The sequence below is a fragment of the Streptopelia decaocto genome (genome assembly GCF_964273445.1).
Source record: "Streptopelia decaocto genome assembly, chromosome: 2".
Lineage (NCBI taxonomy): Eukaryota > Metazoa > Chordata > Aves > Columbiformes > Columbidae > Streptopelia > Streptopelia decaocto.
In genome coordinates, this window is record NC_138655.1 from 49,154,297 (window position 1) to 49,168,529 (window position 14,233).

General features: G+C 39.5%; 1 protein-coding gene across 5 annotated transcripts in view; it reads left to right on the forward strand.

Moving 5' to 3' along the window:
- The window catches only part of OSBPL1A (oxysterol binding protein like 1A), a 76,494-nt gene that overhangs the window by 37,990 nt on the left and 24,271 nt on the right, over positions 1-14,233 (forward strand). For 4 of the 5 annotated variants that reach the window (XM_082045938.1, XM_082045937.1, XM_082045936.1 and 1 more), the window contains one exon: positions 10,122-10,284. The exons of the other annotated variant lie outside the window; for it this stretch is intronic. In XM_082045938.1, coding sequence (XP_081902064.1) covers positions 10,122-10,284 — 163 coding nt within the window. The remainder of the gene's footprint in view (positions 1-10,121; positions 10,285-14,233) is intronic. 5 annotated transcript variants of the gene reach the window in all.

Consider the following 14,233-nt stretch of genomic DNA (forward strand, 5'->3'; position numbering starts at 1 on the left):
ACTTTTTCACAAGAAGGACCTGAGTAGCAATGAGTAACAAACTGAATTATTGCAATAGAGAAAGATAAACCCCACCAGATAAAGGCAAAAGTGTTTGAGATCATTCATAAGGAGAGAAGATCTGTTCCATTCTGTGAGAATATTTGCTTTATCTAGCCATTCTGCATGGCAATGGTGGTACTCTGTAGTGTCTCCTTGTAATATAGTAATAGGTGTCATATTTGGGGATAATTGTAGTGCTTTTAGATTCTGGTAATTATTTCTAACAAAAATAAGAACTGGGAGGCAGTATTTCAGATTTCATTCTCACTATGCTAATGTCTTCTTGCTAATTTGCTCTAAGGTTGTGAACTTTCAGTTTGCTTTTCCGCATCCCAAAGCAGAGTTATCTGTCTGCTGGAGGACAAACTTCCCTGTGACGTACTCTAATTTCAGGAAATGTATTATCAGCCCACCCAGGGCCCTGCTGACGTCCGCTGGCTGCTGCCTGCTCTAGGGGTGAGGTCAAAACAGCAGCGCAGAGGAAGATCTTCCCTGAGGAGAGACAAACTTCTTAATGCTGCAAGTCCTTCTAAAATCTGAAGTAGAAGTGGGATTTCTGTATTTGTGCCTGTCTTTGAAGTCTGGTTCTTTAATATTGGAGAGTTAAGAACTTGTTCTGAGCTCTAACAAATGAGAATGCTGGGAGTTCTGATCTCCAAACACAATCCACCTCGGAAAGCAATGTGGTGTGAAACTCACTGTTGATTTCTGGCCTATGTAGGAGTTCAGCTTTCTTCATTTTAAACTAGTTTGGTTAGCATTCGAAATAAAAACTTAAAAATAAGACATCTGAGTTTTCTATAAATGAAGAACTGTGCAGCATCTGTGTTTGTTTTGTTAAAAAATTGACAGTTATTCTTCATAAATAATTAACAAGATTTGAAATGCAGAGCTTGTAGAACGGACAACCAGCTTCAGATGTGTTAATTTTTTAATGGGAAGCTGGTTTCACTCTGAGTCAGTGTGTCCAGTTGTGTAGCAGCACTAGTAGGCTACTAAGAGCCAACAAAAACATAGCAAAAACATGACAATTGCTTCAAAAGACAAAACATTAATACCTGCATTTGCTGTGGTCTGACTGGGAAGAGGTATGGGGGAGGGGAATACAAAGGGGTTGATCAAAGGAACCAGTGGTGTATACTGAAAAATACTCAAGGGAAGTAGCTAGATCAAAACTGCCTTAAGATGTATTTTCAAAATGGTCCTTAAGAATCAAAAGGAAGTGTTTCCTGTGTGTTCTTGAGAACCTTTACATCTTAAAGTCTGGTCTCTGTGTGAGACTACCAAACTTCAAAGATGCCCAGAGTCTCTCAGAGACCTTTTTCTTGGCATGTTTTCAGGTCTGCCAGACCTGAAAACATGCAGCAATGTACTGTTGTAGTCCTGTTGTCATCGATATAATACCTCTGCTTGAATGAGACCCATAGTTTGGGTAAGGTTACTTGTAGCATATGCCTCTGAGGAAATAGATGCTTAATCTTGCTAGGCCAGCAAAATATCTTCGGGGTGTGTTTTTTTTCTGGTAATCTTGTAGCTCTGCAACTTGAAACAAGGTTCCCAAACATGTACATCACTGCTGATGTCATTCAGCCCCAGCTTTTTTTCGCATAAACTATTGGCAAATATGAATAGCAGCCATATTTAATTTCAGCTTTACTCGGCACAGAAACAATACTTAACAGGAAACAATGAAATCAGGCGGCTTTTTGTTTGAACTCCTGAAATTTGCCTAATTATTATTATAATACTCAAACACAAGTAGGGACAGAGTGCACTCTGGAAACTGGCAACTTCTGCAGCTCTCAAACTGAAGTAGGCTTCATGATATTTATCAGTTTACAGTTAAGTCATCTCAGTAAAATGGAAAAAAAAAAAAAGCACAAAAAAAGCCCATTTTTGAGAGGAAGACTTGGAATTGCCATGAAGTCTCACTTTAGAAACAGAAAAAGCTCTGTTAAGTCTTGACCAGTGCAGGATGACTTTAAAGAAAGTAGTTTCTCTGACAGAAAAGCCTTAAATCAAAGCTTTTAAGCCAAAACCATCTTTCTAATCTGCAATCAGAAGCCTTAGCAGTTTGTTCTTGCACTCCTAGATGGCTTCTTGGCTCAGAACTGCAACATTCTCTGCTGGTTAAAACCGTGGTGCTTCATTGGCCTCTGAATAAACAGACTTTGACATAACCAAATGTGGAAACAGGAGAGGGGAAGGAAGGCAGCGAGCTCCATGTTGGGGAGGAAGTGTCAGTGCCTTAGGAGGGAAAGGTGGGAGGCAAACAGTGTTTGTCCTTGGCATATGGGTAATTCAGAAACTGTTAATCCAGGCAGTCTTGAACTCTGAATTTTTATAACACATTTGTATTTGGAAGAAGGGTGCTGACTGCTTTCAGCATCTCCAGCTCTGTTACTTCTGCTGAGTAACAGTTCTCTTGCTGCCTTGTTGTCTTGATCCTGCTGAAGTCTGAGTTTCTTCTTTGTGGATGATAGCTTGGTTCTTGCTTCTAGCAGTGGTTCTGTGTTCTCTGAGTTTTATGATAATATCTGGTCCTTTCCTTCATTGGCAGAATTTTATTATTTTAATGACTCAAGTATAGGGAAATATTATAACACTGTGCTCAGAAGAAGCAGACTCCTCCTCTTGAACTTTTTGAGGTGAATGTTTGAAGTTGACTAACAATGAATACTTGTGTTCATCTGGGGAGTGATTGAGGAAGTCTTATGACTTGATTTTAAAAGTCTTTGGTTTCCTCTATAGGCTTTGAGTTGGGATACAAGTGAATAGATTACCATGACTTCAAATTGGTGTGTATTGATATGCTTGTATGTATGGGAGTCTTTCAGTATTTGTACAAAAAGGAACTCTATTGGTGATATTTCCTGCATATGAGTCTGAAAGAAAGCAAAATGTTAGCCTTCTGAGGTTTTTTTCCTCTTCTGAATTTGATTATCTCTGTAAGATGTGGTACTCTGATGCTGTAGCTGTAGAGTCAGCTGGCCAGACTTCTGAGATGAAGACTGATGCTATCTTGTGATACAGTAAGTAACCCTTCACCCATCATCAGTGAGCTCAGCTTACCTCCTTGATTAACTGGTCACATCTTGTTTTGCATTTCAGTAGTTGCACTAGCAGTAGTTCAAGCCACTGGCAAGTGCTATCTACTCTATTTTTAACTAGAGATCTGATAGATCTCTCAAGCAGGGTAAATAGTAAGCTTATAGCTCAGAGAGGCAGGCAACCTAAGCATGAAGCAATGGCTGAAGTAAAGCATGACTTTTTTTTTTTTGGATTAGTGCTCTATACACTGGGGTGAGCCAAGGCTATGATGAAGTTTACAACAGCTGGTTTACTCCAGCAAATGAGTTACAATACAAGGCCTTAAGGTATATTAAAATAGAAGATGTTTGTCACAAGTCTCTTGTGGGTGATGGGGAGTGGCAAGTCAGCAGGGGGACTCTGTGGAAAGGCCTGAGTGTAAACAGATAAGAACTCCAAAAGTTTTGTATGAAATATTTACATGTATTAGGGCTTTAGGAATGTAGTGATGTGTTCATGAAAGGGATTGCATCTGTTTGGGAACACTTTGGTTTTGCTTTAATGTGAGCTGTCACACTTGCAGTTTGATGTGTCCTACGAGTAGTCATAACGCACTTGTTCCTTTCTCTAGTACTTCAAATACCTGAAGTGTGCTAGCAAAGAAATGTACTGAAACTAAAACTGTCCCTGTGTTTTGTTTTGTTTTGTTTTTTTGGGGGGGTGAGGTTAGAAGAAAAGCAGGATAATACATATACTAATGCATGCTTACTGGGAGTTGAGTCCCATGAGTAGAGGTAAAAATCAAGCCTTTTTTTTTTTTTGTTCTGTAAAACTTCCTCTATTGAAGAACAAATGTAGTTAAAACTAAGAGAACTCCATGTGAAAGCAACTGGTTTCAGTTTTGACTTCTGTGGCAGCTTAATCAACAACTTAGTCCTACTCCGGGTAGCGGAAAGATCTAAAAGCAGTTTTTCATAGAAGCATGTCCTGTAGAACTAGTGCTGCAGTAGCATGCTTCAAAGTTAGCTAACCAAATATATAGAACTGTTTTATTTCTAAACAGATATGCCTCAGGGAAGATATTAATACTCTTTACATTTCTTCCATGATGAAATGAAAAGGCAGTTTTTGTTCAGGATGTGGAGGAACACTTGACTCCAAACTGTGTAGTTCTCATTCTATATTACATGTAAAATAATAACAGATTTACTCAGCACTGGTTTAAACTGGTCACCACAAAGAACTGGCTTATGCATGTAGGCGCTAGCAATAGGGGATGCATTGTACTATCAGCAAAATTGCAACTATGTGAGCTTCTCTGTTAGAACAGACAAACAGTATACATATCAAACTGCATCGAGGTTGTGATTTGCACTGTTAGCCTCATGTTTTCGTTTGCTGTGAAGATCACAGAAGAAGACAAAGAATCCTCGCTTTGGATTCTTAGTGCTTCCTGTGAGTAGTTTTCCATGGTGTAATGTGTTGCAATGCAGAGCTTTGTAGGTCCTGTCTTTCAGGACAGTATGTCCTGTTGGAGTTGCTGACCCAGGAAACTAACAGTTTCATATAAATAGATGTAGTGGGAAGCAAATGGCAGGCTTAACTGCTATTTACTTCATTACAGAAAGGAGGATTATGTTTCTAAATGTCAGGAGATGTCCACAAAAAATCATCAGTTCTATTGTAGCAGTGTTTTTCTAATTTCCAGCCAGGTGTTGGACTAGTCTTTAACTTCCCGCTGAAAAACTTGCATCTTGGGTCTATGCTTTGTGGCAAACATCCTGTAAGCAGTGATATTTTTTGGTAAGATGGTGTTTCTGTAGCAGTTGGACAAAACCATTCATTTTGAAAACCAAAACCCTGCTTCTGAATAGTCGGAGCCGCTGGTGAGGCCATGTCATAGGGTGCTGCCCTGCGCTCAGCACACTGCACAGCACAACTGGTACACAGCGCTCTGAGGCTCTGGCAGTCAGGCTTCAGATCCCCTGGTGGACGCTGCGTGAAAGAGGTGGTCCTTCCTTCCTACACAACCCGAAAGTCTGCATGTTTTGGGTGTTCTTATTCCTAACACTGAAGTTGAGTGTTTTTGAAAGTAAAATTCAGCTAAATCAGTGTTACGAAGTCTCTTTTCTCTCAGTCTAGGAGAATGTAGAGCTAAGATATGCTATCTTTTAATTTACTATTTTAATACTAAAGGTAGGTAGCTGTACATATTGTTGAGGTGTCTGTATTTGTTCTGTGCCTTTCTTGCTTTCCGGTTTTTTAAGATTTACTTGCAGCTCCAATAGCATGTTGCTGAGATAATTGATTTGCTGGGCGTATAGTGGTGTGACCCTTTCCTACCCCACAAAAGTGCCACTGTTGTTGGGCCTTAATTTAAATTAAAAGCATCCAGCACTAAACAAAGGAAGTGTTTTGTGTATTGTGCTGACATGTCTTCAGGATGGACAGAGAGAGGCCTTGGTTACAGACTGCATCAATGTAGTTCAAGACTTCAGGCTTTAAAAAAGAAAAGAAAAAAAAAAGGTGGTTTGGTGCATGTTACTAGTCTCCCACCTACTTCTTGGAAACTGAAGGTACAGAAAGGAATGGTACTGGTGTTTGTTACACACAGATAAGCTTCTTGGTATTTTGGAATAGGCATGTGAACTTTCTGCTAGGAATACACCGTGAAGGAGTTAACTTTTAAACCATACTCTTGTGCTTAGCAGGACTTCTAATAGCTGGGAAAGACAGTAAGAGTGTCTGCAAATAGCCTGTTGCTTTCCTTTTAAAAAATAAAATAGAGGTATGACTGCTAAAATAACTCTGCTATTTAAACTCAAAATTGAGTGCTTACAGCCTTAAGAACTCAAACGTTTATTGGAAGCTGTTGGAAGCAGATTCCCATTTGGTTAAACCAGACATAAAACCAGTTACCAGAACTTGGATATTAAACCGCTTAAGCTGGCGGAATTTTTTTAATAAATTGTTGCACTGACCTAGATACTGAAGTCTTGGTGGTTCTGTGTCAGTGTACCAGGTTATAGCTGTAAGGTTAATGATTGAGTGATTGTTTACTTCTGTGAGACAAAGCCTACATAGTTTACATCAGCATTTATGAATCTGAAGTTTCACTATAATAGTATTTTCTTTTTAGAGATGAGAGCAAGACTGATCTGAACTGTCATTGTTTAACAGTGCAAGCACAAGCCCAAGTTTATTGATAGCTGTAGTTGCTCTTGTGAAGAATATCTCCTGACAAGGGTAATGTAGGGAGCCTGACCAGCTGAACACTGGGAGCTTAGCTGGCCTCAGGCTGGACTCACTTCTCTGTGCTGCTGTCCCTGTGAAGCTCTGTGGAGAGCTTAGAACTGGAATTGCAGGGACCAGCAGCAGGGGTCAAAAAGATGACAGCTGTGCCATGGCTGGAGGGTGAGGAGCTGAACCCAGTACTATGTGAATTGCCATCTGTCTCTTTCTCAGCTCAGTCACCACTACTAGAGGTACAGAAGCTGCGGCTCTATCACAAGCTGTGTTTTATGCAGGCTGTCAATAAAATGACTCTTCTGATATTTTCCTGGGTATGCTCAGACTGTATTTCCAGAGCTGATGATACCTGCATCATTTTGCTGTGATATTTTACTACCATATGTCTATCTATGTATATATTTGTGTCACTGTATAAAATAGTGTGGTACTCGGCTAATGCAACTTCACAAAATCAGATGATATTCCACTGAAAAATATTGGTCTGTGTCCAGTTTAATAGGCTGATATGTGTATGCTTCTGAAGGTGGTTGTTTTCTTTGTCATTTAATGCTCTTTCTTGCTTTATACATATATCCTAAAAATTTGTATTAATAAGCATTTCTAAAACTAGTCTAGATGTTTCTTCTGTAGTCTTGCAGTTTTTGCATTGTGACACTGAAGAAAGAGGATGGGGAAGAAAAAGTTTTAGGAAAATGGATTTAGTTGAAGTCCTATCTCAAAAAATGATGGTGGACTAGTTAGGAGGATGGAATAATTAACCTCGGACCTTTATCATTGGCCAAATCTTGTGAATGAAAAACAGGGTATGGCAGAATTATACATAACAGCAGTCTGTCTACATTTTCTGAAAACCTATCACTCAGTTGGTCAGTTATATTGTTCAGTAAATTTATGCTTTGGAAATAGTGTGAATCTGCCCATATATTTCTTGTGAAGCTTGGAAAAATGGAGTATGTGGTTCTGGAAAACAAAAACAAGCAAACAGAACCACCCTGCCTTTACAGCCAAATTACTGCAAGGAGGTTTCAGGAGATTTCTTGTCAATAATAAAAGACAAGGTGACAAAATGGTGGTATTGCTTAAAGCTGTTTTGTGTTTAAAAAATAAAAATAAATAGTATGCTTATTTCAAATAAGGCTATTTCTCCAGTGATACCTGTGTTTTTAAGTAGAGTGCCTGAAGGGGTTGTACTAGCTCTATCTCTGCAGGCATTGCTTTTCTGCAGGTGAAATCAGTCAAATAACAGAAATAGAACTGGCTTGGTTTCTTAGTTCTCACATTGACACTGTAGAACTGTTTTGCCACTCAAGGACACAGGGTAGTTACAGACAGTATTTCCACACCACTACCTGAAAAGAGCTGCTGGTGTAAACTCTCACCCTTCACTGAATACTTGGCTGTAGAGGCTGCTAGAACCACCTCTTGACTCTGGATGCGTGTCCATCTGACAAGCTCACTACTGTTGGCAGAAGCTTAATATTGGACTTAATTCAGTACTTGGGGACTGGAGATGAAGATTGTTTTAAATCAGTTTGGTTTTGTTGTTTTGGTGGTGGTTTGTTGGTTTTAGTTTTTCCTTGCATACTAGTAATGTTTAATTGCTGTGCTAGTGATTGGCAGCTAGGAAATCTGGAAACACACAGAAGTGAACCTTACTGTAAAACTTGCTATTTACTTTCCAAAAGGGATTTTGTTTCCAGTACACCTTCTGCAATTCTGACTAGCTCTATATTATGATAGTGCAGAGGAACCTTAAAGTCAATAAAAGACTTTGTGGGGAGGGTGTATCTCAAGCCTATAGCTGTTGTTGCTTTTTTTTTTTTTAGTCACAGCACTGTGCTTTTAGGGGATGCCAAAAAAAGGTTGGTGTGGTTTTCTTTAGATAAATTTTGATTTTTTTTTTTTCCTTCAATTTCCTGTTAAATAATATTGAAACTTAAGTTTTAAGTAAAGATTTAAATCACTCAAATCATTTATCAAAACAAAACCTAAAGAGTATAAAGACATGTAATTCAATACTGCAAAAAAAAATGCAAATACCATTTTAATAACTAGTTTCACTTTGCTGTTTAATAAGAATGAAAAGTACCATTTTATTTTCAGTCCTCCACCCTCCCTCTCTTGGGAGAGTGAAATACTGATGCTGTGTCTTGCAATGGGCAGTTAACTGTTTGATAGCCTGCAAAATGTAACTTCTGCAGAAACTGCTTAATAACAGATCTTTTGCAGTGGCATGTCTGATTTGTATGGAACATTGCAGTAATTGGCTTCCTTGGTACTGTCAGAGTGAACTTTAAATGTAAGTGACAGTAACTAGTCCAGATTTTCTTCATTTTCTTTAGGGTAAAACTATTAGACAGTAAGTGACTTACTGGTTTTATTGCTTTCAGTTAGCAACCCAATTTTATACTCTTTTAATTATAATTTAATTGGATTGCCCCTTTACACTTGCAGCCTGGCAGCCAAACCAGCTGATTTAGTTTTTGGCACAATTGAGGGGGTGAAAATTTCTTCCATAAATCTTTCTTCAGAAAATGTTACTGCCAGCATAGAAACTCTTCTCTAAAGTGGCAGATCTGCTTTAAGATCTCCTTTCTAGCCTCTAAATTTGTACCCCTTCATTTGTACCCAACTCTGAATCCATTATTTGAGTGGTTGTTAAAACTGAGGGGGCTGAAGCCTCCACAGTAAAGCTTTAATGTAAAGTGTGATCAGATAGGACACCCAAACAGTTCTAAAATTAGATTCCAAAAGGTAATGTTGGTATATGTGTAAGTTGCTTAGGAAAGTAAGTTGTCCCTGTAACTGTTCCAAGAGATTAATTGTCATGTCCTTGCATGTTCTTAGTGGAGGGGGAATTAGCTTTGTAAACTGACCTTTGGGAGTAAACTAGAGGAAGAGGCAGGGGTTGGGGATGTTTTTAGAAAGGGACTTTAGAAGGGAGAGAGGAAGAGAAAGGAAAAGTCAATGGTTGGGGGACTGAAGGAGAAGTAGCACACTGAAGACTTTCTGGGCTGGGAGAAGAGGCCCTTCTTGAGCCCACATGCTGCGGCGTTCTTCCCTCCCCAGCAGAAACAGGAGGTGGGAAAGCACCAGAAGAAAAAAAAGGAGGAAATAGGAAGGACATGGTGCTCTCCCGTTACTAGTCCTGGACTCAAAGCGTGGATATTATAATTTTCTCTGGAGCTGTTTGCATGTGTGGGCTTAAAAAAAACCTCCACCATCTGGTGACTGAGCTTCTGGCTCCTCTATGAACTGTTTTGGGAGTGGGAAGGGAGGGCTGTTTATGTTGACGTTAAGTCAGTTAGTAGAGGAATCTATTTTTTTAAACCTCCTATAATCCCCAGGGCTAAACGTTTTCACCTCATAGTTCAGTTGCAGTTATTTCTAGCTGGCATTCACTCTGTAATTCAATTTAGATGATGCTACTTGGCCCAAATTAGAGCAGACTAGTACAAAGAGCTTGGTGCATATAGAAACCGATCACCAACTCCATAGTTAAGGTCATTTAAGTAGAGTTGTATTTCCCCTCAGTTTTAAGGTATAGTTACCTGTCTTGAATTCACTTATGGAATTGTGATTTATACTGTCAGATCTTTGTCAGATTTCTCAGCCACTGAAAATGCCAAGTAACAACCTTATTGTCATCACAAAAATGCTGTAATATTCTCATTCATCTATGTGGTTTCAGTTCCAGCTGTTTGCCAGTTATTTATTTGAGTCTATTTTCTGAATAGCTTCCAGCTACACATTCTTTGGAGAGGTGAGATTTTATTCATACATGTATCTACTTATAGGTGAGGAATTTGAAACTGGAGCATGAGCAGGAGAAAAACAAGATCTTGTCAGAAGCATTAGAGACGCTCGCTACTGAGCACCATGAACTAGAGCAGTCGCTGGTTAAGGGATCCCCGCCTCTCAGCATCATCAGTGAAGAGCAGTTCTATGATGCTGTTTCAGGTAAGTTAATGATGTTGAGAATGTGCATGTGCTGAATGCATTGAGGGATGAGGGGGTGGGCACAGTCTCACTTCAAGTGAAATCTCTGCCTTTCTAATGTGGAACTAATTTTAGGAGAATGCTTCACAAACAGGCCTCTCAATTTGCCCCAGTTCAGCTGTAGAATTGTGTTGTTTTACTTTAGCATGACAAAGTTAAAGGGCACTCATGAAAGGTCTGATTGCTTGGGTTGTTACACCCTTTTTTAAATAGCAAAACTTAAGGCTCCTATTTTAGGAGACCTAACTATATCTGGTAGCCTTCTGACTTGCTTTCTTCATGGTGTTGTACATTTTTTTTTTAATTAAGGTCAGTCCATAAAAATGCCTAGTTTCGAGGGATAATAAAGTTAATAAAGGCTTGTTCTGTTTCAGTTTTGTATACCTTAAGTGTCACAAGTGGAAGAAAAGGGTGAATCAAAATTCTGTGTGCATTTCCAAAATACGTTTTCCTTCCCTGCCTGCTCTTCAGTTTACTTTCTTTCCTATTTTCATGTGCAGAACATGCAAATAGTGGTTTGTGGGTTGTTTTTTTTTAAAAAAAAAAACAAACCTCTGAACTGTATAAGGTGATTACAATATGCATTTGTATAGAGAGGCTGTACATAGCAGAGCTCAGTAACAGCTCTAACTGGGTGATCCCTCAGCAAACAGTTGTCTACAACTATGAAGGATCTGGAGAAGCTTGAAGGTGAACATAGCCTAACTGTAGCAGAAAATTTGCTTGTGATGGCATACTTCACGAGCAAGTGTGGAGTGACTTTTTCTGCAGGCTGAACTGTCTGTTGCTTCTGACAGATGAGCAGTGTTCCCAGACTCCTTGATAGGTGTCCTGCAGTGCTCAATTTGAGCAGGGGATGAAAACAGGCGAAGTGGAGTCTCTGCTCAAGTGTAGCACTAGCACAGCAACACAGCACGTTGACAGCAGACTTTGCTGGTTGGCACAGTAACAAATTTAGCAAGCTTTCAAGGAGGATAAGAGATTGAGAAACACTAGAAGCAGGTTCTTCAACCAGAACCAAAAAAACAATTCTACTGAAAGGCCACAGACAGACAGTAGTTGTTTATCTGGTGCTGCTGGAATGTTGTCTCTCCAGCCAGGCTTGCTTTGTGTATATGAGAGAATACTCAGTTTTAAAGAGCTGTTAGTCTATACATCTCACAACTGGCTTGGTCTCTGAATCTTGAATGAATGTGTCCAAAGCCTTATGTATACTTGGGAGAGTTGGTATTTTTGTTGCTTGAAGCTGCAAACAAATCACATTGAGTGGATTTGTATAACTGTGAAACTTGTCGAGCATATGTATCTGTGTGTGTGTTTATATATGTAACATATATGTTAATTCTCTCTCCTTTGAGAGAGGTTACTTGACATAATTCATCTTGATTGCAATTTAAATGATTTTCCAGGACAGACTCACTTCCTTGACTGTCTGTCAAGTTCATCAGACTTGTGTTAGATTCTCTTATCTTTGTTCACAGTCTTTGCTTTGCAGTGGTTAGGGTCCTCTCTGTCTCTGAAGGCATGTGTTTGGGGAAGGGCACTCTGGGTTTTTGGGGGCTAGAGAAGGGGAAATGTGATGCATGTTATGACTTTCACCATAAGTACAAAAGGAAGTAGTTTGGGGGTTTTTTAGGTTTTGGTGTATTGTTTTTTTTGGCGGGCGGGCGGGGGGAGGGTGGGCAGGGAGGGGATTGCTATTCACTGACATCCTGGTAATCTCTTTCTAACACTCCTGTTTCTGCGATGTCTGTGGATTCTCAAGTATAGAAGGCTCCTTGTCTCTGTATGACAAGAATACAGTGAGAGCGGAGGAGTCAGGGATATATGACACTGGCTCAGAGTCTGGGAATGTGGGTCATCTTTCTTGGGCTAATGAGACAGGAGATATGATAAATATTTTTGTAACACAGAGTAGTGACTAGGCCCAGTTGTCAGAAGCTAAAAATTTATACCTCCAGAAATCAAAACTACTAGGACTTTGTCAAAGCTTTTGCTAAACCTGATTTACAATCTCATAATATTTTAGTAAGTTAAATTACTTGATTTTTTTGATAAGTACACGTATTCATGAGTTATCTTACTAGGCTGTATAGGAGATTGAGCAAACACTGATGTATTTTTGACAGGGTGGTGTTGCAAGTTATAATGCCTGTCAGTGGAAAAACACCACTATTTTGAGAGCAGTTTTTCTGTTAGGATACCATCTTTTTCTAGTTACAGTTCTTTGAATTTTTAAATGTCCACCGTAGGAGTGAGTTTAGACGTGAGAGTAATGCATAACTAGGCTTGCACTTCGAGCTGAAGAATCTTTGGCTTCCACTTGGCAGGTTGAGAGAAGCTAGTGCTGCATTTTGGTTTGTTTTTTAGAAGAATGTTGTCTGCGTGTTAGACACTTCTGGTTGTTTACTCCCAACAAAAGTTTTGCTAGCTGTGACAGTTCAGAGCAATGCAAGACTATGATTTTAGAATAAGAGGTGTATTAGAAAGGATATGTTCACAGCAGCAGCTGCTTGTCCCCACTTACCATGCTCTGATTCACATTGTAGAGCAATCTGATTGCATGAACCAGACTCCTGAATGAAGCTGAATCAGAAGAAAGAGTCTGGTTGCTATTGGACACTTCGTCCATAGTAGGAGTAGAGCTGATCTGAAGAGAACACCGCCAGTAATGTATCTAGTTCAAGTGTCAAGTCCTCGGCACCATCTGTTCGACTTGCAGATCTACTCCAGCTGAGCCCTGCTACCTGCTGTTGTTGGCACAGGCTAAATTGGTCACTGGTCAGTCTCTGTAGTTCTGGTTGTAGAAATTGTGGGCACTATTACAGAAATATCCTCTTTTCCAAAATTGGGGTAAGAAAAGTGCTTGTAATGTGGTAAAATTGCTTACTGAAGTAGTAGTTTATTTGCTGAAGTCTCACCTTTAAGTGATATGCTGTTATCAATGCATTCTTACTGTTTTGATAAGTCCTAAATCCCTGTCATGGGAGAGCAGTGGACATTCAACATGAAAGGAAGAAACTTCAGGAAATGGGAGTTTACTTTGTGCTGCCAAAGCATGATATCCAGTGTTAACACCCTTAACTCTGCTCTTATTAATCTGAACTCGGATGGCAGTGGGTCAGTTAACAGTGCTTCCCGGTGCACTGATGCTTTCATCATGGGAGTGGTGGAAATGTGTAATTAAACTCAGTAGCACAGAGTGTACTGGAGCTCTCGGTTTCAGGATTGAATGCTTAACATGTGTCAAGCTCTTCTGTGTTTAAAGCAGGGGGAGCAGCGCTGGGGAGGGGAAGAAGCACTAAATAAGTAGCAAAATTTAATAAGACCAATGGCATCTCCTGGAGAGCTGGAGAAGTTATTAGCTTTGATTAACTATACAGACCTCAGGAAGCATATGAAAATGGGCTACAAATCTAGACTTCATCCACAATGCCAAGAAATGGCTAAGCAGGTCAAGAATTAAAGGGTGAACGTACTTGGGTTTTGCCTTGCAGATAGGATTCCCTGATTACATAAAGTTGCACAAACAATTTAGGAAATGCTTAGAATTATCCTGATTTTTCTCTTTAACAGGTTTTACCTGAGAAGTGCAAGTTTTCTGCAAACACAGCTTTTGTGTGTGCTGAGAGAAGTATTTATGGTTTTACGTAGATGTGATCTTACTTTAGATGCAGTTATTTAGGTACAGGAATGTTTAGATTATGCGAAAGCTAGCCTTGTCATAGTACAGTTTCAACTGTTACATACCACTAATGGGTGTTCTGTTTATAAATAACACTCCTAAATGGTGCAACTAGTAGTAGACTAGTTCTGTTGCTTCTGCTCACTTCTCAATTTGTCTCCAGTTATCAGCTCACTTCGAAGTAAAAATTTTACAAAAAGCATAGAAACTTGCTGCCCTTTCTTT